This window comes from Marmota marmota, unplaced genomic scaffold, assembly GCF_001458135.2.
Source record: "Marmota marmota marmota unplaced genomic scaffold, marMar, whole genome shotgun sequence".
Classification (NCBI taxonomy): Eukaryota; Metazoa; Chordata; class Mammalia; order Rodentia; family Sciuridae; genus Marmota; species Marmota marmota.
Window position 1 is genome coordinate 30,834,616 of NW_026000249.1, and position 24,831 is coordinate 30,859,446.

The window sequence follows — 24,831 nt, forward strand, 5'->3', positions numbered from 1 at the left end:
TTGTTGTGGTTGACGTGATTGATTACTTTTAGTAGTTTCCCAATATAGGTATTTAAAGATATTTATATATTGAAGTCATTGATATTACATATGCATTTATGATTTACCATGCATTTGTATTTGCTTACAAATATCGTTGGCCATTGAAAGCATTTGAAAAAATTTAGATTTTCATGGAAGAGGAAAGTTTTGGTCAGAGGGTATTCTCTAATTCATGTGTCAGCCCATCTGTCTATCCATGACTCATGTGAAACCCAGTGCCCCTCTATGCAGCATGGGTTGGTTATAGCTATGAGCCTGAAGTGCTGTTGATACAGGTTGAGCATCCCTAATCTGGAAATTCAAAACATATTTTGCCAAAGCGAGTTTTGAGGATTTTTTTCAAAGTGTCTGAAATTCTCCAGAATCTGAAACTTTCTGAGCATTAACATGATGTTGCAGGTGGAAAATTCCTGTACCTGACCTCATGTGATAAGTTGCAATCAAAGCAGACACATGAAAGGTACTTTATAAAACTACCTTAAGGCAATTGTGTATAAGGTGTATATGAAACATAAATGAATTTTTGTTTAGACTTTGATCCCATTCCCAAGATAGGTCATTATGTATATGCAAATATAACACTATCTGAAAAAAAATCCAAAATCTAAAACACTTTGGGCCCAAGCATTTTTGATAAGGGATACTCAACCTGTACCCAAGGTTGGATCAGAAGTTCTGTGGGGGCAAAGAGAAGGGAGTAGTTAATTATACATAGAGTAAATGATAGGAAAAGTAATTCATTGAGAAAGTTATGCTTGATGGTAGTGTCATTGATTTTTAAATAGATTCTGAAATGTATTTAAATGGACATTTAAGGTGACTATTTCCAAATTAAATGAGTTAGCTGTAAGCTGTAGCTTAAAGATCTCTCCGTGCGTTGCCTGCATTTATTTGTTCAATATTCATCAATTGAGTGCTCATTATGGACTGTGAATAAAAGTTGTGGGTTTTGCTTTTTTCTTGCTTTGGGAACATTGCCTTGAAAATATAAGTGTGAGCTGATATTTGTCTATAATTTTTATTGTCCTTATAGTGTTCATTCCAAGAGTCCCAGTGTGCAGTGTGCGAGAATTCTGTTGGCCAGGGACAAGTAATAAAGACTTAATTTAAAAATGTATTATGCAATTTACTCTATAAACATTCCTGGATGGTGATGAATGTTACCGTTTAAAAAATGTCACTTTTAAGGATAAAGAAGAACTATGTGATATGGCAGAACATAAGTTATAGCTACACCAAAACTTTGCTCTAATACTCTTGGCTTGTTCTGTAGGCATTGTTCACCTAGGGCCCTGCTTATGAAATTTATTACTATAATTGTTGAATAATCATATAAGATATGAAACTATCTTTTACCAATGGTGTATTTGTCAGTATGTTTTGAGGCATCATTTTTCAGAAAGGTATCACCCCTTGTAGGTGGAAAAATTGAGTTTAGTCTTTTTTCCCCTGTAGGACTTCTCAGGGCCTTTAATATACCAGTGTTCTCTGAGAATTTCTCAGAAGGAGAAACAGTGTAAGGTATCCCAACTTCATTGATAGTTTTCCCTGAAGCATCTTGCTTAAGGACTAGTGTTCCAAAAAACATTTTGAGAACTGTGACTTTAAACTACAGCTCATCCTAGTATGCAAAATATGAGTTTGGCTGGGTAGAATGCTCATGCTTAAAAAATTAAACAAAAAAGGCATGCTGTCCATCTACAACAATAAATTTTTTAAAAAACTGTACTAGTGGTATTTAAAATTTAAGTTTCAATGAAAGAAGGGGGACAAATAATGAATTAAGGGATAATTGCATTCCCTAACTTGAGTGAGACCCATTTATCTAAAGTGAAGATGAATGTTGAACAATAATCAAATAAATTAGGACTGTCTAGACAGCCAGTCTGTTGAATTCAGGGCAAATTGAACTTAATTGTTAACTTTCTTCTATTTATCATTTGAGACAACCATATCTGTTTAGTTTATTAAAGGTGAAGGATTATGAGCTTTCCTTTGGCCTTTTAAAAAGCAGAGAATGGTTTCTCTCAAAAAAATCAAAGATGCAGATGGATATAGATATAGATATAGATTAGATAGTTCAATAGGTAGATAAATAGGAATGGTGTATGTGTCAGAGACAAGTTTATATGTACATTGATATTCTCTGTTCTCTTCTGCCAGAAAGTACAATACTGCTTTAAGGATCTAAAACTGTATTAGTGGGCTGGGGCTATAGCTCAGTGGCAGAGCATTTTCCTAGCATGTGTGAGGCACTGGGTTTGATCCTTAGCCCTGCATTAAAAAATAAATAAAGGCATGCTGTCCATCTACAACTATAAATTAAAAAACTATACTAGTGGTATTTAAAATCTGCTGACTAATGCATAAAGGTTAAAATGACCTGACACCCTATTCTTTTCAATCTGTCTTGGTTGCTTGAGATAAAGACAATCTAAGTAGCATTGGACATTTCCCTGTCACCGTCATCATCCTTATGAGCATTGTTTTGATTTTTTAGCATGTGGTCCTTCTATTGTTGCAACAAGTATTTGAATACATGAAACTTGGCAGGCTCTATTCTAGGGATACAAGGTTATATAATACATTTCTGTTCTCAAAAAGTTTATAACACACAATTAGCCTTTTAAGGCATCTCAACTGATACTTCTAAAACAGGATGATTACTATTTCCCCATAATTCATTTTACCTTAGCTGTTTCCAACTTAGTAAGTGGTACCATCATTTACCTAGTTGCCCAGGTCAAAAATCTTGGAGCCATTCTTGACTTCTCTTTTTGGCATACACCACAGCCATTCAAATGGCAAACCTCGCTGGGTTAGCCTCAAAATATGCCCCTAGTCTGACCACTTCCCCCCACTGCAACCACAGCCACTCTCATTCAAACTATTGTGGTCTATTGCCCTTGTCCAAGCCACCATGATTCCTTTCCCAGAGATCTGCCTCTTATTTAGTCTCCCTCCTCCCCTCTTCCTTATTGTCTGCTTTCCTCACAGCAACCAAGATGGTCTTTTTTTTTTTTTTTTTTTTTTAGCTACACATGACATTACAATGATCTTGGCAATTCATACATTTGAATCAATTGGGGTATAATTTCCAGGATGGTCTTTTAAAAAGATAAGATAAACCACCCCTCTACTTTTTTTAATATTTATTTTTTAGTTTTCGGTGGACACAACATCTTTATTTTATTTTATTTTTTTATGTGGTGCTTAGGGTCGAACCCAGTGCCCCGTGCATGCCAGGCAAGCGCGCTACCACTTGAGCCACATCCCCAGCCCCACCCCTCTACTTTTAATCTTCAATGGCTCCCCCATCATGCTTAGACCAAAACCCAGAGACTTTGCCAAAATGTACACGGTACGATGTCATTTTGTATCTTCTTAGTCTGGTTTCATCTTCTCACCTGAATGAGTGGCTGTGCTAGCCTCTTTGTTGTTCTTTGAGCACATCAAACTTGTTTTTATCTTCCCCCATATACTTGCATGGCTCACTTCCCTACTTCATTAAAGTCTGCTTTAATGTCACTTCTAAGTGATGACCCTGTCTAAAGAAGCACTCCCTACTCCTGTTATACTTCTTTCCCTTTGCTTTGATTTATCTTCATAGAACTAAATATTTCATTAATATTTTATAACACTTAATATTTGTTTATTTGCCTATCTTAACTGAATATAAGATTTGTGAGTGCTTGCTTATATTCATCTCTGCATCACAACATCTAAGACAGTGATTAGGAACTAGTTAGGAGCACAGTGTTATTTGTTGGCTGAAGGAATGAATTCAGGTAGTTTTATTATACTTGGTGAAGGTTTTAAAATAAGTAATTGGCTAGTACCTTCCATATGATGTTAATTACTACATCATTTCTGACCTTAATGCCGCTATGTTGTCACCATAAGCATGGGTGTCAAGCTAATCATGGCAAAAGTCCCGGAAGCCTTCCCAAATCACCCCTAGCAAGCTGGCTTTAGTGTCTCCATAGCACCTTTTGTATTCCATTATTATACTCTGGAACACAATGAACTTGTTCATGTATTTATCTTATAGAACAACCCTGAGAAATCCTGTGTACATCCCAAGGAATTTCTTTCCCATAGAATACACTTTGGGAAAACCTGAATTAGAGTAATCAGGACCAGGGAAGTAGTACTTAAGATAGTACCTGAAATTACAAAAGGTGATCAACACTACCTAGAATAGCATAAAGAAATTTTAGGATTGAAGCGAAACCACGAGCCTTAGAAAACTGGTCATCAGTGACCTTACAGATGATAGTGATGATGACAGCTCACAATAATATAACATTTACTACATACCGATCACTTGACTGAGTAATTATGTGTTACCTTGTTTAATCCTAATATTAGACACCAGGAAAGAGCCATTATTATTATCTCCTTTTACAGATTAAATAAAAAGGCTGAAGAAACATTACTAGGATTATCACACACTCTATAGTGGAAACTCTTCCAAAAATACACTTGACCCTCTGTATCCATAGGTTCCACATTTTCATATTTAACTTCTCTTGGACCAAAAAACATTTGAGAAAAAAATACCATCTGTACAAAACATGTGCATATTTTTTCTTATAATTATTCCCTAAACAATATACCATAATAACTATTTACATGGCATTGTAATTAGTGTTACAAGTAATCTAGAGATGATTTAAAGTATATGGAAGATGTGCATAGGTTATATGCAATTGAATATCATTTTATATAGGGGACTTGAGTATCCATATATTTTGGTATCCATGAGCATCTTGGAAACAATCCCTCAAAGATACTGAAAATATTAAGAGAATCAAATAGGAACCTGCACCAGGCATGTTTTATTTCACTAATTTATTATAGGATTTTTGTTTTATTATTTTTTTAGCTGTGAATGCCCTTCAGTAGGAACGCATACCATTGAATTTGTGAGGGTTTTTGAATTGCAATCTCTGAAGAAGGTCCCATTCATTAATAAATTATTTCAACAAAATAATTTATTTTGTTTCCTGATGGTCCACTGTGTGCCAGGCTCTGGAAATATAGCAGTAAGCACAACAAGTAAAGACCTTATTTTCACAGTGGCTTAATTAAATAATTATAGAAAGTGTGTGTGTGTACACATGTGCATGGTGCCAGGTAATGATGTGTTCTAAGGAGAAAAATATAGGTAGTTGAAACAGAGTATGACAGGTGACTATATTGTTTGTCTATAATGATAGTGGGGCCACTGAGCATTTTTCATGAGCATTTTTCATATTTCATGATTTGTTGTATGGAGGAAATGGAGACAGCAGATCATGTGTTATAGAAGAAAATCAGAAAGCATACAGGAACTGGAAAGAGTGGCATGAGTCAATGGAGAAATTTCATCTTTTCCTCTGGCAATATGAATTTGCTTAAAGAAATAAGAAAAAAAACAGAGGAAACTTGCAAGGTAGAGAAGGCAGGGATATGTGTGGAAGCTAGGTTCCATCCTAAAAGGATGCCTGAGATTTATAGCCCAGGGAGAAAAGTGTAATTTTCCTGAAGGAATCACCACAGATATTAAATCCCAAGGTGTGCCATATAGGTAAAATCACTTCCTATATCATTTATCAGGGAACAATAGCCATTCCAGGATGTTGGAAGCACTGTAGAATCTATGGAAGCAGTTTCCATGAACAGTGGCTTTAAGAAGCTGGAGCTTGGTTTGAGGTTGCCATGACAACACCTCTGCTGGCTGCAACCTCTCACCCAGGCTCTTCTGATCTAATAACCAGGGCTATCATTGCCTGAACTCCTAATAAGGTGTACTTTTAGCAGACTTCCTTAAAAAAGAAAAACCCTCTCTAAGAAATTCTTCAATATTTTGGTTTCTGTAAAACCCAAATGATTGAAGAGAGTGACATCAGGAGAAGAATTGTATCATTTTAAATTCATCAGCCCTATTTAAAATACTGCAACAAGCCAGGCATGGTAGTGCATGCCTATAATCCCAGCCACTCAGGAGGCTGAAGCAGGAGGATCATCAAGTTTGAGGCTAGCCTCTGCAACTTAGCAAAACCCTGTCTCAAAATAAAAAGGACTGAGGATGTAGCACTGTGGTAGAGCACCCCTGGGTTTATTCCTCAGTAACACAAAGATAAATAAATAGATAAAAATATAATAGTGCAATATGATTAAAGTTTTGCCTATGCCATGACCCATAGTTTTCAAGTTTTTGCTTTTAAAAGTAAGTCAGATCACCTTATTCACACCATAAGACTTTAACAAACTGTAAATGTAGTGTCTCTCTCTCTCTCTCTCTCTCTCTCTCTCTCTCTCTCTCATCCATTTATGACTGTGGTTTCTCTGGGCTCTGTACACTCAAAGAAAACCACAGGACACTTGTGGGTCCTGGGACCTTTACTCCTAATTACCTCTGTTTGCCATGATTTGAGAGAGGGCTCCATAGATTTTAATATGTCCACTTAGACCTCTTCCCTCAAAAACACAGGTGGAGAATTATAGGCTTTTGACACACTTTTGACTATGAACTGCTTTCCAAGTTGGCCCCTCGGCTCCTACAACATAGTGAATGTCATAAATACTTGCTGATTTAATAGACAATCATGTTGTAGTGTGAAATCACACATATGGTCTGAAATCCACACTCATGGTCTGAAATCCACACACATACACATACCATGGAATCCCAAATGCTGCAAAACAGGTGCCTTCTACCCACCCCCACCCAGGTTAACCTTGAGGAGGTGTAGGTTTCTTACTCTGTATTCTATGTGGACATTAATTGATAGAAAAATGAGAGAAAGGAAAAGCTACAATACACATTGCTTTTAGTTTTGCTTTAGCAATCTGTCTTACTTAGAAACAAAATGAGATTCAAGGTGGGATTTTTTTCTCGTTTAATAATAAATGTGAAAAATTAAACATTGGTTATAAAATCTATTTTTATAGTAGTCACATTTTATTTGATGACTTGTCTTCAAACTTAAGAGCCTTTCCCAACAATTTGATTCTGTTTACCAAAATATCCTAAATAAACATTTTGAAAGATTATGGCAAAAGTCCCTAAACTAATCCAGTTGGGATATTTTTTTCTACAGGTGATCTTTGAATTTTATAGTGAAAAGGAGAGGGTGGAATGCATAATGATATACAAAATAAGTATAAAAAGGAGTTAGTCTTCTGAGTAGTGACTGTTTATTGCTGGCACCGAAAGGCATTTACCAAGCTCATTTGGAGTTAACATGCTAGATTAGGTTTTATTAAGGCTCCGTGTAGGGTATGAAGAATCAGATCCTTTGCTTTTTGAGTTTGGTTATGGTCATATCAGCCACTTGTTTTTCTTATCTGGAATACAGGAATAATCAAAAATACTCGGAGGGATGGGTGTAACAGGCAACAAGGGAAGACATTTAGCATGGATCTGCAGGCTACTGTGGAGATAAGATGCTTCCATGGGCACAACTACTACAGGTCCTGCTAATAAATGCTAGATTCTTTTGTATATAATTTTTCAAAATGTTATTAGTTTCTTATAATTCTCCAAAGGTAGACAATGAGAGTTTTTGTTTGGTATTGTTGTAAACTCATGGATTTAAGTTGCTGTAGTTATTTTTATTTGATATTCAAATTGTTCCATCTTTGGACAGTGGAAGTTTATACAGGCAGGCTCTTGAATCTTTTTGACATAATTCTAGTACTCTGATAGTGTTCTTGCTTTCTAGTATAATTTAATGTTAAAGGCTCATCTTGTACATTTCCTGCCTCAGATATATAATAGGTCACCATAGTGATAAGTGAAATTTTAGAAATCAAAAGCTGGGTGTTTGGAATGCTCATTGCTACTGGGTAGGTTATTTTTTCTAGCCCTTCTCATTGGATGGGATGAGGAAATATTTTTTATTGAATGTATACAGATATGATACCAAAAATTCCTACTCATACTTAGGACTATATTTTTACTTAATCTCATCTTCTTTACATCTGCATTTTTTTTATCTCCATGCCCAAAATCCTTCTTAATGACAGCTGTAAAGATGTAGAACATAACTGCTCATGCCTTAGATAAAGTGTATGCATAACCATCTTTCCAAAAAGTACAGTAGGGAAATGGGAGTGAAAGAGTAACTTTTGGCAGAGGCCTGGCAGCAGTCCCTTAGCTAAGTGATCAGATCAAGGTCAACATCAGTAATCAATCAATTAATAATTTATTTATTTACTTATTTATGTTAGTTATGGCACTGAGGATTGAACTCAGAGGCTTAGCATGCTAGGCACACACTCTACCATTGAGCTACATCCCCAGTTCTTTTTAAAAAATTTTGACACAGGGTGTCACTTATTTGCCCAGGCTGGTCTCAAACTTGTGATCCTCCTGCCTCAGTCTTCCAGATAGCTGGGATTACAGGTGGGTGCCACCAAACTTGTGGTATCAGGCTCTCTTAATATAATGTTAATCTACTACATTGTGCTCAACATTTATGATGTTACTATGTTAGTTCAAAAATATTATATCTTTATTAAAAGCTTTTATTTACAGATTAAAACCTGTTCTCAGCTTTGTTTGAATCCATTTAATGAAGTATGAAGCATGATTCCTGTCTTTTGGTAACTTAGAATCTAGTGAGGGAAACTAGATCTAGGAAGAATGTCATCCTGATATAAACCAGAAGAGATAATCATATGGGATTTTAAGTTAAGCCATAGATATACTGAGAGCTGGGGTAACCAGGGAGAATCTTCAGGAAAGTATACACTTCTGTTTATATGTTCAGAATTTCTGGACATGGGACTTAGAAAATTCCCTAAACATAATTTGATTTTTACCAGAAAACAAGATACATATTATCAAAATTATTACATTTTTGTAAACCAAGATGATTGAATTAGGAGATTTTTGAATCCCTTATGTTAGATAATAAAGTAAATAACTTAGTAAAATTCAGCAACTGTGTAATAAAATTCAGTTAATCAGTGTGGACAGAATTTCTTAGAAAAAACATCAAAATCAATGGAGTATGTGCAATGCCCTGCACTCATTTTATGGGTAGACCTGGTTAAATCTTGTATGTCTAGCATTTAGATGTTAATAGTTCTCTTTTGTTTTCCCTTTAGGATTGGCTGCTGCCAAACTCTTATCTGAACATGAAGTTAATGTTTTGGTTTTAGAAGCTCGGGACAGAGTTGGAGGAAGAACATACACTGTGAGGGTAAGTGATTTTAATACTTGCATATGATTTATCTCACTCAAAACTGTAAGTGATCTGGGCATGGTGGCTCATGCCTGTAATCCCAGCAGTTTGGGAGGCTGAGGCAGGAGGATTGTGAATTCAAAGCCAGCCTCACCAAAAGCAAGGTGCTAAGCAACTCAGTGAGACCCTGTCTCTAAATAAAATACAAAATAGGGCTGGGGATGGGGCTCAGTAGTTGCATGCCCCTGAGTTCGATCTCTGGTAACCCCCTAAAAATAGAATTGGAGCCTTTGGAAGTCACAGAACTGGAAGAAATATTAAGAATTCATGCATTTAAGCCATTTGTCCTCCATAGCTCTAATTTACTTCATGAAGTAAAGGGTCATTCTCATCAACAAGCACTCACTGAACAATGACAACCTCTGACCTCCAGTTGCTCACATTCTAGTAAAGACAACAAGTATGAACAAATAATTTCAATATAGTGCCATAATTTCAAAACTAGAGACTGAAATCATCAAGTATGAATTATCTCAGTAGGGTTATGGTTTTGCTGGACTGGAAGTAACTATACACCCCAAATGCACACATACTGTAGGTTCCTTGTTTATTTATCCAGCAGTACTCAGCTGATGGTCACAGTAAGCATGAGCAAATGTATGTATTTTTGTGCAACTTTTCCCTTGGCTTTTTTGTTCAAGACAGGTCTGGATTATATGAGAAGGAACCACAGTTCTTGCTAAACCACTGTCCTTTTTACACCATTCTGGAAAAGTGTACACTTATATCATTTACTAAAATAGTTACTACTAGTGTGTTTGCATGTGACTAAATCTGTGGGAGCTGATGAAAGTACACAGAGGGGTATGCAGGGTGGGAAGAAATAGGGCCAAAGATGGATGTTTGGTGAGCTTGTAGGTTAAAGGGGGGCGGGTGGGCAGATACAGAAGGAACCAGAGAGAAGCTGTAGAGGCAGAGGAGGTTAGAGCAGTGCTATGCCAGTCAGTGGAGGAAAGAGAAAGGGATGCTCAACAGACTCAGATGGTAAAGAATGAAGGCAGTAAAGAGGCCCTTGAATTTGGCAATTAGAAAGTCATTAATGAGACCCTTTGCTAGAACAAATAAATAAGAACTGTAAAGACTTAAGTGAGAAAAAAAAAGATTTAAGTGAGGGTTGGCAAAAAGGGAAAAAGTACAGACTTGTTGAATTGACTGGAAATAGAGAATGCATATATCTAACTAGAAGATGTTTCAGTTAGATAATAGAATGGCCTAGGCAATGATAATAGCAGTGAATTAAGCCAAGCAAATATTCAATAATTTCACAGAAGTCTGGTGGTACATAGTCCTAGTTGGGATAGGGGTTCAGCTTTATCTTCAAGGCTTTAATCTATTGCTGTCCTTCTGCTCTGTCATTCTTTGCATGTTGATTTATATTGCCTTCTGGTAACAAGGTAGATGCTGACATCTAAGCATCAATTCCTCATTCAAGGTAGGAAAGAGAGTGATCTTTACTGGAAGACTCAGGTAGACATTTGCTTCAGTTTCATTGGGCAGAGTTAGGTCACCTGGCTCCCTTCAGCTGTAAGAAAGACTGATATCTAACATTTCCAGACTGCAGAGTGTAATCAGGCAAGAGAAAGTATTGCAATTGCCAACTGATGACATTTGAACTCTGAACTCTTTCAGTCACACCATGCCATGCCCTTTCTATCATTTGGGTATGTTATCTCACATTCTAGTGAAGACAGCAAGTATGAACAAATAACTTCAATACAGTGTCATAATTTTGAAACTATAGATGAGATCATCAAGTATGTAGTGTCTTGGCTAGGGTTATAGTTTTTCTGGACTGGAAGTGACTCTACACCCCAAACATACACACATATGCACATGCACACACATTCATATGATATTTGCTAGATATGTGAAGATATATCTGAGGCCTTTTCCTACTTGATTAATTCTAATAGTGTTTCACAGCCTTGCTTTTTCCAAGTGGGGTCTGTGGACCTGCAGCCTTGAAATCATCTGGGAACTTGATAAAAATGCAGAATTTTAGGCCATGTTCCAGACCTGCTGAATCTGAATCTGCATTTTGACAAGCTCACTAGGAGAGACTACAAGAAGCACGGCTCTCTGGTATATACACACTTGCTTGCTTTCATTTAATGTTAATCCAGATTAAGTTTATTTGGAGAATTTCTGAGTACTCCTTTGGATGCAGTCTGCCATGGGTCTGGGAGTGAGGAAACTGGGATTCTATCCACTGTACTGGCCTGACATGGTGTCTTGGGTAAGTCCTGTTAGCACTTCACATCCCAGTTTTCTCATCTGAGTGGTATGATACAATCTGAATGTCCTCCAGGAAGCTCCCTTCATCTTCAGATTCTAAACAGTGTATGGTAATGTAAAAAAAAATGGTTGCATATTCTGTCTTACGTTCTTGGTAGATATGATTCTTCTGTCATTTTTCTGAAAAATATTCCTTCATTTTGTAGGTAGTTATTAAGTTGTGCCTTATCCTTGCTTTTCTTATCTCTGAAACCTCTTGCTTATTAAATAGGAGCATCAGTCATGTTGCAGATTTTCAGTTAAGAACAAGTTTCTTTGCATAAGGGAAATGAGAAATACAACATGCTTATCCCAATCTATGTTATTGGCCTAAGCTGCTTGGCCGTGCTGCATCATTTATATATGTCAGCACCAGACAGAACTATTACTGCATATTCATGATATCATGTACCTCTTAGGTATATGAGAAAGGAATCTCAGAAATGCCTGACGTTACCACTTAGCATTAATATTTCATATGGAAGAAACAGAAGGCTTTTAAAAAGGACAAAATGGTATTTAATAAGAAACTGAATCAAATATTGTTAAAATTGTTTCTAGTAGCATTATCAATTAGGATAATTTTGGCAGAAGATGTCATAAAAACTACTTTACATCTTTAAGTACTGAAATGTCAAAGATGGTATTTTCACCTGACAACTATTTGGATGGATTTTCAACTAGTTCAGAACATCCCAATTTTTTTAAATATGATCCCTCCATGATTTTTCAGAGTCAAATTAATAAAGTTGAAATGCCCGCAGGGCCACCAAAAGGTTGGTGTCTTTGATTGCTAATACAGTTGCATCTCAGTGGCCTCCTTAAAGGCTGAGTAATAAGATCTAAATAAGGACCCTAAAGACTAAGGTGCAACATAGCAGAAAACCATATTTCATTTCTAGTGTCTTCATGCTGAATCCAGAGTATCATATATAGAATGTTTTTGCTTTTTTTTTGAGAGAGAGAGAGAGAGAGAGAGAGAGAGAGAGAGAGAATGAGAATGAGAATTTCAATATTTATTTTTTAGTTTTTTCAGCGGACACAACATCTTTGTTTGTATGTGGTGCTGAGGATCGAACCCGGGCCGCACACATGCCAGGGGAGCGCGCTACCGCTTGAGCCACATCCCCAGCCCAAATGTTTTTGCTTTGTAAAAAGCATTCTGTAAAATGCCTCACTCTTTTTACTACTTCACTTAGGATTATTCACTTTAAAGAGATTGTCAGTGTTCTAAAGACATTTGAAAACTCTCAAGGGTCCTCTTGCTGTCTTTGTTAAATCCTAGAAATTTACTGGAGTACTTGTTCTCCAATCTTAAAATGGAAATTGGAGTCTAGAGAAGTTTGGAGGACAGTACTCATGGTTAGTAAAAGAGAACATAAGGATTAGGATGGACAGATTAAAAAACATTTTATTTCTGCTGTTGTGGCAGCAAGGTAACCCTGAATAACTCCCCCTATTGAAATAAGAAAAATGTTGAATAAAATACACTGTACAGATCTGACAGGGAAGTTAGACAATTGTAGATCCTCCTAGATATTGAATTGGCATCTCAAATTCAACCATCCCAAACGAAACTTCTTATGTTTCTCACTGAGACTGTTATTCCAGCATCTTTCCCCAAATAAGATGGCAACTCTGAAAATACTTGGGGTAATGCTTAACACTGCCAGACCTACTGTATTTTTCCAGGAAATTATTTTGGCATTGTTTTAAAAACATATTGAGAATTCAATACTTCCCCCCCAGACTTTCATTGCTACCTCCTTGCGGGAGCTACCATCATCTTTAGGGTAGATGACTGCAGTAGCCTTCTAACTGATTTCCCTGTTGTCACTCTTGCTCCCAATAATCAATTCTTAGTGCAGCAGCAAGTCTTTAAAATCTAAATCAGACATTAGCATTTTTCTCCTCAAAACCTTCCAAAGGCTCTCCTGTCACTTAGAGCAAAAACCAGTGTGCATACAATGTCCTGGCCTGTTTCCCAATAAACTCTCTAACCTTATCTCCAGTTCTCTTTTCCTTGCTTACTCTATTCTAGCTACATTGGCCCTCTTGGTATTTCTTAAACATACCAGGTATGCTTTTGCCTTACAATCTTCGCACTGGCTCTTCCTTCTGCCAGCAGTACTCTTTTTCTGGAAATAACAGATTGGGTAAATTATACCAAAGCACAATGAGACTAGACAGATTTCACCACGCACATATGTGTGCATGTGTACACACTCATATATCTTCAGAGCATTAGAGAGCCAAAGAGCTAAGAATGTAGTGAAGAATTATGGGGCCAGTATCCAAAAAGGATTGACCTACCTTTTCCTGGGTATTAGGGAGAGTTGTTGGCTACTGAAAATATTGCTGGGAGACTGAGCAGTTCTTTTGATAGTTTTTTGAAGCTAGGATAATATAATGTCAATTCCAGAGCCCAACGAAGTATGTGTGTATATGGGGAAGGTTTTGGTCAACTCCTTGCTTTGGGTTGGGCTAATCTTAGGACTAATGGTGAACTGCAAGAGTACTAGGCCACATGTGCATTTCAGCCCAGCTTTTTTTTTTTACTTATTTATAAACAATTTATTGGGGATAGAAATATTCAAGTGTTTGGGAATGTTTGTTTTGGTCAAATAAATGAAAACTTAAAGTACCATTTAAGTGTTTATAGGAATTTGCCTTTGATCAAACATTAAATAAAATATGATTTGAAAGCTAAACTTAAAAACTTAGAAAAGAACTAGGATTTAGTGTTTGTAACTTTGAAAAATTGAGTAAATTTTAAAAATTGAGTTTTAAATCCAAAGTAATTTCTGAGTAATTGTTTCTATAGAAGATAAATGTCACCCTCATGGGCATCAAAAAACTCACAGGGAATGTCCACCCAAGTCACTTGGCCTTTTCAAGTACTAGACAACAGCAATAGCTAAAGGATTCCCCACACAGGCCAAATCAGCCACAAACATGTTTTCGTTGGGCCAATAGATGTTTCTGAAGATTTTAAAAAATTAATTAACAGCATTAAAGATCAGAAACTTTCATCTGAAGAGATTTCTGACTTCTCTGGAAAACCAGAAGATCTGGCAACAATGAATCACATTTCCCACATGGAGCTGAGTAGCAACTGTCCCTCTGTTCATGTTCCTTCCAGTTAGTCACTGTCTCCACTCATTATTGGACCTTACACCTGTCTGGCCCACATAGATGTTTGAGTATATAACCTCTTCATTTCAAGGTTCTTTGGGGTTCCTAACAGCTGATACTGTGTAGCCTAGGATAAGTACCCCAAAAAAGGGCAGACCCTGCCCTCTTCTCTGCTCTTACCATCCCCACTCCAGCTGGGCTGCCTTCCCATCCAACCTGCCTTGAGGACTGATTCCAGTCCTTATAGAAAACATGTAAGAAGTTCCAAGGCTGGACTTAATGTTTGCTGCTCTTGTCTTACCAGACACTTTACCTAAGCCATGTGAACTTCCTGATCAGTTCCTGTGAGCTTGATCACTTGCTTAGTTTGATGACTGCCTGACTTTGGTCTATGAGGGGTCCCAAACTCAATATTTTTAAATATTTTTTTTTATTTATACATGAACACAATATCTTTATTTTGTTTATTTTTATATGGTGCTTGAGAATTGAACCCAGTGCCTCACATGTGCCAGGCAAGTGCTCTACCACTGAGCCGCAACCCCAGCCCCTCAAACTCAATTTATAAAGCTCCCAAATCTGATCATTCTGTCATCCCAGCTTTTTAAAAATCACTTCAGCACTGAAGAGGAATAAAGTTATTTTTTATTATGGTTAGTATCTCAGACACTGGGTAGAAACAAACATAAATTCTCTCTGAGAAAGATATCTCCAAGGATTCAAATTATTTCTGCATGTTTTTCAAGTATATGGAGCGCTACACAATAAAAATGTAATCAGGTAAGCAAGAAAAAAAGGCAGCATTCACACATAAGAACTGGTATAAACAACAAAATAGAAATTGAATAGAGCCATAAGAGGTTATTACAAAAACATGGAGAAGACTGGGGTTGTGGCTCAGGGGTAGAGCACTTACTTGCATGTGTGAGGCACTGGGTTTGATCCTTAGCACAACATAAAAATAAATAAATAAAATAAAGGTATTGTGTCCATCTCTAAAAAATATTTAAAAAAAAACATGGAGGAATTATAGTTCACCAAGATTTAATTCATTGATCAAATCATCGGGAAATATGTTAATAAGTAAAAGAAAGTAGAGAAATGCAGTTAGGAGGGAGGGGGAAGGAAAACAATTTCAGTTTGAGAGCTTGCATATTTATAAATAATTTAGTAGATATATGAATATTTTTATGGTTTTTAATATTCATTTCCCATGATGCATTCTTCTCTGGAAGTGTTTTCAAATATCAAGAGCTCATCAATGTAAGCTGATTTAAGATTTTTTTTCCTGATAGAAATAAGGGAATTAGCTCTAATAAGTCTCTGGGTGGCTCCTCCAGCAATAACTCCAGAGAAAAGCATACATAATAACTTGAATGTGTTGCAGAGGTCTAGACTGGTAGGATTTACTACAGAGTTCTTTATTCCTTATGTGTTATATTGCTGATCAGCCACACCAATAGCTCTGCAAATGAAGGTGCTTAGTGAAGTGTCAGACAATGTTATGCCCCAATTCTTGAGAGGAAGAAAAATGATTGCCATTCTCAGTTGTACTTTATAAGGGGAGATGTAAAGCACAGTTAATTTTGCAAAATAAATGGAGTTATTTTTTATGAGACATAAAGACTTATTTCCAAGTCTTAACTAAAGCCTTCTGACCACTTTTTCTTTCTGCAGAATGAGCATGTTAATTGGGTAGACGTTGGTGGAGCCTATGTGGGACCAACCCAGAACAGAATCTTACGTTTGTCTAAGGAGCTGGGCCTACAGACTTACAAGGTGAACATCAATGAGCGTCTTGTTCAGTATGTCAAGGTAAGTCTGAGTTTTTATCCAGGTGACCAATGGGGGAGCATTTTATTTAAGAAAATATTTTGTTTGTATGTTTGTTGGTATTTGTATCAAAGCAATCATAAAAATTAGGCTCTTTTCCTTTTTTCATTTAAAAAAGTTGCTAAGGACTCCTGGAAGCACTGTGGGAAATCACGTCTCACCTTGGTCCTCTTCCCTGTTGCCCACTATGGCTCTCATAAGTTGTACCTCCATTCCCCTTCCTAATATATTTGCAGAGCCCTGGGGTTAGGGGTGCTTGCAACAGATATGGTTACATGCATACACCACACACACACACACACACACACACACACACACACACACACTACCCCAGCCCCAGTCAACTCCTGAATCATTTAGGAGCCATCTCTAAGATCCCAAGGAACTCAATAGTTGGAGATTACTTCTTTAGTCTTTGAACTGGTTCTTCCTCCAGTTCAAAGTGTTAGCTAGATGTTTGTTTGAGCACTTGATCATTTCCTTTGTACTTGGCTCTGACTCAGGAAGTCTAGCTCCCGAAGTCTAGTGCATTTTCCTACTGTTTATACAAGAGTTTGTTTAAACTTGAGCTGTTCATATCCACCTAAGAAACAGCAGCTGTTGCCACTGTTATTCTTTCTCATTGAAGCAAACATGGAATGACTAGAGTCTGGAAATATGCCTTGAGAAATTAAGTTTCCCATCTGACATTGCAGCTCACTTCTTGGAATTTGCAGCACAAGGGCAGGGGTTATTTACTCATTCTAATGGCAGGATTCCCATGCCAGTAACCACATCACTTATCAGCAGACACATCTCCCCCTGACTCCACTGCAGGCAGTCACTGTGGGTCTGGAGGCTACAGCGCTTAGGGAGCGTCCTGGGAATTAAGGAAACTTGTGGTATATGCATACCAAAACTTGGGCATCATTATGCCCAAGCATGAAATTAGGAATCATGGCAAACTATGATAGTCATGTTGTTTGCAATGCATGGGAGAATCTGGCAACAAATGCAAAACAACAACAACAACAAAAAAAACAGTAGCTTTTAGAAAAGTTGTGGGTGCAGAGATTAAGGGAGGAATAAAGTATTAAAAAATAATAAAAAGTGGCAGTTTGGGCTATATCTCAGTGGTAGAACACTTGCCTAGCATGCATGAGGCCCTGGATTTAATCCTCAATAGGCATAAAAAATGTATGCAAAGTGCTTAACAGTGTTGGCTTTACTAGGGCACCATCAGAAAGGAGAATACCTTTTGCTTCCCCATTTTATCTTTCCTGCTTACTGTGGAGTTTCCTTAAGTTAGTAAGAAATAACAATAGTAAGAATAATAGCGCGGGCTGGGGATGTGGCTCAAGCGGTAGTGCGCTCGCCTGGCATGCGTGCGGCCTGGGTTCGATCCTCAGCACCACATACAAACAGAGATGTTGTGTCTGCCGAAAACTAAAAAATAAATGTTAAAATTATCTCTCTCTCTCTCTCTCTCACTCTCTCGCTCTCTAAAAAAAAAGAATAATAGCGCCAAGTACAGTGGTGCACACCTGTCATTCCAGTGGCTCGGGAGCCTGAGATGGGAGGATTGCGAGTTCAAAGCCTCAGCAAAAGTGAGGCCCTAAGCAACTCAGTGAGACTCTGCCTCTAAATAAAATACAAAAATGGAGCTCTGGATGTGGTTCAGTAGTCAAGTGCCCCTGAGTTCAATCCCTAGTACCCTCCCCCAAAAAAGAATGATAGCAGCTAAAAAGAATAATAGTCATTGAGCTTTTTTACATTCTTGCATTTAATGTGAGGAGGGAAGCCTAACCCTTTGCAATCAACTACAAATTAAACAGTCATGGAAATTCACTCTCAACTCCAACTGGGAAGCAAATAAGTGTGATGATTACTTGCCATCTAAGCAGATTCACGCTTATTATCTATTTATCCCTAAGATTCAGGCATTGAGAGATTTTTTATTTTACTTGGAATAAAATAAAACAAACAACTAAGTACTTTTTATGCATGAACTAATTAAAATCTTACATCTACCCCACTGGGCTGCATAATTATCCTCATTTTACAGATGAGAAAACTGATGTTCAAAGAGGTAAAGTGATGTCAAGGTTAAAAACCTAGTAGTATTCTATTAATCCTTGAATGCATATATGGTCTCAGAATTGAAACTAAGGGTTCTGAACAGAAGCAGGGTGGGCCTCCAATGTTTGTTTAACCAAACACATATCTATTGTAAGGTATCTCACCACCAATTTCACTGAAGCTTGACTTATATGATGAGCAGATGCTGTTACTGAAAGACCACTCTTCTTTTACTTCCTTACTCTTCTTCCAGTCTCATGTTCCTTTATGTACATTTTGAAAACTGGGGAAAAACTGGAAATTTATAGGTGTGTCCTCAAACTAAGTACCTACTAGTCTCCCAGCTATACCCACTCTAAAACATGATGGTAAGGTGTGATTTTAAAATGGCTCCCACAACCAGCTTTGGTTATTCAACTCCTCATTATTCTTGTTGGAGGCAAGGTGGAATTAGAATGAGATAGTACTATTTCAGAATTTTGACTGTCGAAGGTTATCAATAGATGATAGCATGCTGTCCAACCTTCCTGACAGAACCTGTGAGTTAAGTGTTATTAGTTAAATATCAGGCTTTCCAATGACTACAATTTTTCTGGGCTTCATAGGGAACCCTGGTTTCAAGAAATCCAGGTCTGATCATTTTACATTTTGAGAGGCTTTGCTTCAAGCTTTACTAGAGGATGAACTATCTTAAAGAAATGCTGTTTGCTATATCATATGCCTAATTTAAGGAAAGAGAGATGTTAGGATAGTATCTATGGTCGCTTTCTTTGTTGCTGCTGTTGAGTCCTTCTCTAAATTTAAGTCTATGCCATCCTTTATAGTCCTACTTCTAAGAAAAAGCACAGCTTCACCTTTCTAGAGGTGGGAGCTACTCAACTCCTACCATATTTTTATTTCACAAAAACACAAGTATGGCTGTCACATATATAACATACTAGAAAAAGGAATCTTGTTGTGGCTTTGGATTTGGTAGCCTGAAGATGCTTTCAAGAATGTAATTATTTTTAAAAGAATGTAATTGATAACCTTTGGATTGTTGCCATTGCATGGCCATGGACATTAACATAGTAATGTGTAATATTAGGTAATATTAGGTCACAATTATTGAACATGCAGAATCTGATAGGTTTGGCACTAAGACTTGTGCTTCAGCTGCACTTTAGACAGCAAATATCTTGTTTAAATCTACACTGCAGTAGTCAATTCCTCAAAGTCAGCCTTGTTCCCATAGTAATGATAAGGATGGTTCTTCTTTACTGAGCCCCGTATCACAGAAAAGGTATGAAGGCAAGATATTTAGTTCAATATTGTAGATAAGATTGTTAATAACTCCACTTATTTAAAACTGTAAAACATCACAACTATCAGTTCTCTCCACTTCTAGGGGAGAAATGGATTTTCTAGCATGATAGGATATTGGGTTAGTAATACAAATTGTCTTATGATACTCTATAAGCCTTGTGACAACCCTGGCTTCTGTAATCTAATACAGTGTATTCTTTTCTATAAATAACAAAGAAATTACTATAGTGAACAGGTTTTATGAATGTTATAAATTGCATATGGCTTTATTTGAAAGATTATATCTACCAGTGAAGTTAATATAAATTAATTGTGTTGTCTTTAACCCAAAAGGTGGATTTTAAATGGCATCAGTTAAATATATTTAACACATTTTCTTTCATTTCTTTTCTTTTGGATAGTAAGAGAAGCAGCTATCCCTGAATGCCTATTGGATCGATTCATTACTTGCATCAGTAAATAAGATGCTCCCTCATTAAGTTTGTTTATTAGCGAGTTTTTTTTTTATTGATTGTTCAAAACATTACAAAGCTCTTGACATATCATATTTCATACATTAGATTCAAGTTGGTTATGAACTCCCAATTTTACCCCAAATACAGATTGCAGAATCACATCGGTTACACATCTATTAGCGAGTTTTGTTAAGTTGGGGTGACCTTATATTAAATTTTGCAGGCAAGGTCTTATAAAAGAAAGAGGAAATGCCCAGTTTCTTTTTTTGCTTTCTTTGGATTTCTCTAGATCACAATTGCAGGTAGAGTGAATGGTGTGGAATGGGAGAAGCCAGCCAGAGATGGAGCAAGGCATTTTTGCCAGAGCTTATTTGCAGGAAAAATTGACATATTTCTGCATTCTTGCTTTCTCCCTGCTTTTCCCATCCTCTCTAAATAAAACTAGAGACTCTAAACATGTACCACACATTTGTTTTTGAGTGGCATGATAAAGATGTATTTAAAACAACAAAGGCTTTCCTGATAATAATAGCTCAGCAAGCAATTTTTCCTAGTATTGGTTCTATTCTGCCTGCAGCCATTTACTTCTGGTTTCTATGCCTATGACTAAAGTCAAAAGCTCTTCAGACAATGTGTGTCCTGGAATACTAAATAAATTTTCTTGGTTGCTAAGAGATGAACTTAGTTTTAACAAGTAAGTTGTGTAGAAAGTTGTGTTTTGTGTTAATTTGTTTTAATGCTTATTATATACTTGTGTTTTGGACCTCTTTCTTAAGACTGTTTCCTTTGAATAAGGGACATTTAATTTTAAGTTTCTTTTAGCACCTTTTCTATATTAACTCATGGAAGGTATTTGTTTTGTCTCCAAATGAAGTTATATTTTTCACTTTCAGCACCTTTTGGAAAGAAATTTAAGAAGCTGAATATGTTAAGCCCTTATAGGGATATTGCTTGTCCTATCACTACGTTCAAATACTTAAATTCATGATACATACTAATAATGCCTTCCATCTGCACTTTACATAGAGATTTTTTAAAAATATTTATTTTTAGTTGTAGTTGGACGCAATACCTCTATTTTATTCATTTTTATGTGGTACTGAGGATTGAACCCAGGGCCTTGCACATGCTAGGCGAGCACTCTACTGCTGAGCCCCAACCCCAGCCCTACATATAGATGTTTTATGTCATTTGAATTTCCCAATTATAAGTAAGTTTTTAAAAAGAGAAGCTATAAACATTTATATATTTTCAGTTTTATCTATCAAATCAAATATAAATATATATGGATAAAGAAAATGTGGTATATATACACAATGGAGTTTTATTAATTATAAAAAAATGAAATTATAGTATTTGCAGGATGGAACTAGAGACCATCATGTTCAGTGAAATAAATTAAACTCAGAAGGCTAAGGGTCATGTGTTTTCTCTCATATGGGGAAGCTAGAGAGGAAAAAGGAAAACAAAGAGGGGGGTGGGTCTCCTAAAAATCAAAGGGAGATCAGTAGAGGAAAGGGACCAAGGGGTGGGAAGTGGGGAGGAGGTGGGGGAGTGTTGGGGAATGATATGGACTAAATTATATTTTTACATTGTGTGCATGTATGAATATGTAACAACAAATCCCATCAATATGCACAACTATAATGTACCAATAAAATGTGGAAAAATGATATATGGAGGTAGCTTATTAAAAATAGTGTTTGGTAATCTCCACCACCCCCTTTAGAAAATACCTAATTTGCTGCTTGTGTGTTAACCAGAGATCTTAATGAGAATTGCTCTTATAAACTTACACTAGGGCTGGAGGTAGCTCAATGGTAGAGCTCTGGACTAGCATGCATGAGGCCCTGGGTTTGTTCTCCAGCACAGCAAAGAAATGAGAGGAAATGGCTATACTTTTAAGGGATAAATCTATTTGGTTTCTAGAATATGAAGTTTCTACTCAGCAGAAGCAATAGCCCAATATAGTGAAACAAGGTTAATCGTTAGATATTTTTTCTTCCATTCATTTTTTCCCACAAGAAATTAATTAAAAAATAACTGTGGGTAAATGGCAGAAAGATCCATAGAGGGGGAGGGAGTGGGAAAATGGAAGAGGAAAGAGAGGTACTGGGGTTTAAATTAGAATAAGACATATCCTATGTTTGTATACTTATATCAAAATGGATTCTACTGTCATATATAACTAAAAAGAATCAATAAAATAAAATAAAAATGAGGCAAAATACAATACATTAAACTTACCATCTTCATCATTTTAGGTGTATAGTTTAGTAGCATTAAATGCATTCATATTGTTGTACAACTATCATCACTGCCATTTATCCACAGAACTTTTTTTTTTCAGTGCTGGGTATAGAACTCAGGGCCTTGCATATGTTAGGCAAGTACTCTACCACTGGGCTACATCCTAGCCCCCACAGAACCCTTTTATTTTTTCTTCCATTTATTTAATTTTTTTAGATGGATTTTGTTGTAGCTGAGGCTGTCCTCAAACTTGGGATCCTCCTGTCTCAGCCTCTCAAATAATTGGGATTATAGGCATGTACCACCATGCCTAACTTCCTTCCCTTTTTTTCTCTTTTTTTTGTTCAGTACTGAATTATTCCAGGGGCACTCTAAAACTGATCTACATCCCCAGCCCTTTTTATTTTTATTTTTGAAATTTTGAGACACAGGGTCTTGCTAACATTGCCCAGTTGGCCTTTAACTTGTGATGCTCCTGCCTCAGCCTCCTGATCACCTGGGATTAGAGGCATGCACCACAGAACCCAACTCTTACATTCATTTTAATAGGGGCTAATTCACTATAGATATTTTGTCTAACCATTCATTGAGAACTGGTCCTAGAGTCACCCTCCTGCCTTGGCCTGACCTCCTCTAACAGAAAATGGTGTAGATCAGATACAAAGAATTTCTCTCATACTCAGTCTGCAGTATTTTGCAGTCACCTCCTCTTTTAGGTAAATGCCCAAAAGAACTTTATAAATGGAATGAAATTTATAAGTAAACAGTTTCCCCAGGAGAAATTGTTCTCATCTCCATGATAAAACCTAACTCCTAGAGATTCTGACCTCTCAGGTTAGAATGTAGGTTACCCATTGGAAATTAAAATCTCCTCCTTCCCTATCCCTTTTTGCATTTTCATTCCTAATTCCACCTCTGCAACCTTTATCCCTTCCCCACAGCACATATGCACTGCCCCACCCACAAAGCTCAATCATGGATCCTGAATTTCAAACAATTGCAGTTACCTTCTAAAAGGTAAAACCTTAAAAACCCTCCAACGTCCTAGGAATTTCATATCTGTTCCATTATGAGCACTTCCTGAAGAAGGAAAGCTCAGTTGTTCCATGAGCCCACATTTACCCAGACAGAAAATCTTTTTTGTTGTTGCACATCCTTACACCCAATAGGACTGATGGCTGCCATGTAGCTCTCTGTCTCAGGTGTGGACTCAAAGGTTTTTCACTTCTGAGTTGAATTCAAAGAATAAATATCTTTTGAAGACCAATGGGTCTCATAGTTTTAGTAAGTGACAGTTATTCCTACTTTAGAGATGAGAGAAATTTGTAAGAATGATTGTTTGCCTCAAGGTCCTAACAGAAATGAGAGAGAAAGGCAGAGGTGAAAGCTTAGTCAATCACGAACCTCCGCAAACCCAGAACTTAAAACTGAAAAGAGACAATCATTATAGTAATGTGACAATCATTATAGTAATATTTGATATTCAAGCAGCCTGGTACTGTTTTCATTTTATTTTTTTGCTTTGTGTTTGGGTTTCATGCAATCAGAAGAAAATTCTCAATGAAGTCACAGAAACATTGAATGTTAATTACCATTGATTGTTATGGACAGTTTGATCCTGAAGGCTAAAGAAGTGAGTTTTTTTCATTTCATAGAAGACTAAAATGTTATGTCAAGTTTTTCAAACAAAGGGAATGATTACTGAACTCATCCATTTCCTTTCATTCCCATTGCACTCCTGTAATTTTTCAGACTGAAATGATACCTGGTGAACTGCAAGCTGATATTTAATGTTGTGTGTTTGCCAAGGTACCTAGTGGTCTCATTTCTACAGCCATATCCAAGAGATAAATGTTTCTGAAAAACATCAGTTTCAGAGACAATGGGAGGAAATCTCTCTGGCTCACATTTGCTGACCTGTCACAGGTGGTAAAAGAAGAGCATGGATACAGTTGTTAATCCACATGATTATTTGAACACCCACCACTGGAATAGTCCTGAATATCAACAAATTCACCCAATATTTAGATTTTATTTTATTTTTTTTTTAATTTTTTATTGTGGGTTGTTCAAAACATTACAAATTTCTTGACATATCATATTCCACACTTTGATTCAAGTGGGTTATGAACTCCCACCTTCACCCCATACACAGATTGCAGAATCACATCAGTTACACATCCATTGATTTACATATTGCCATACTAGTGTCTGTTGTGCTCCGCTGCCTTTCCCATCCT

The 24,831-nt window shown here is 36.8% G+C and overlaps 1 protein-coding gene across 1 annotated transcript in view; it reads left to right on the plus strand.

Annotated features, from left to right (window-relative positions):
* Maoa (monoamine oxidase A) overlaps window positions 1–24,831 on the plus strand; it is a 73,975-nt gene that overhangs the window by 7,660 nt on the left and 41,484 nt on the right. Inside the window, exons 2-3 of the mRNA XM_048796392.1 lie at window positions 9,145–9,239; window positions 16,368–16,505. Coding sequence (XP_048652349.1) covers window positions 9,145–9,239; window positions 16,368–16,505 — 233 coding nt within the window. The remainder of the gene's footprint in view (window positions 1–9,144; window positions 9,240–16,367; window positions 16,506–24,831) is intronic.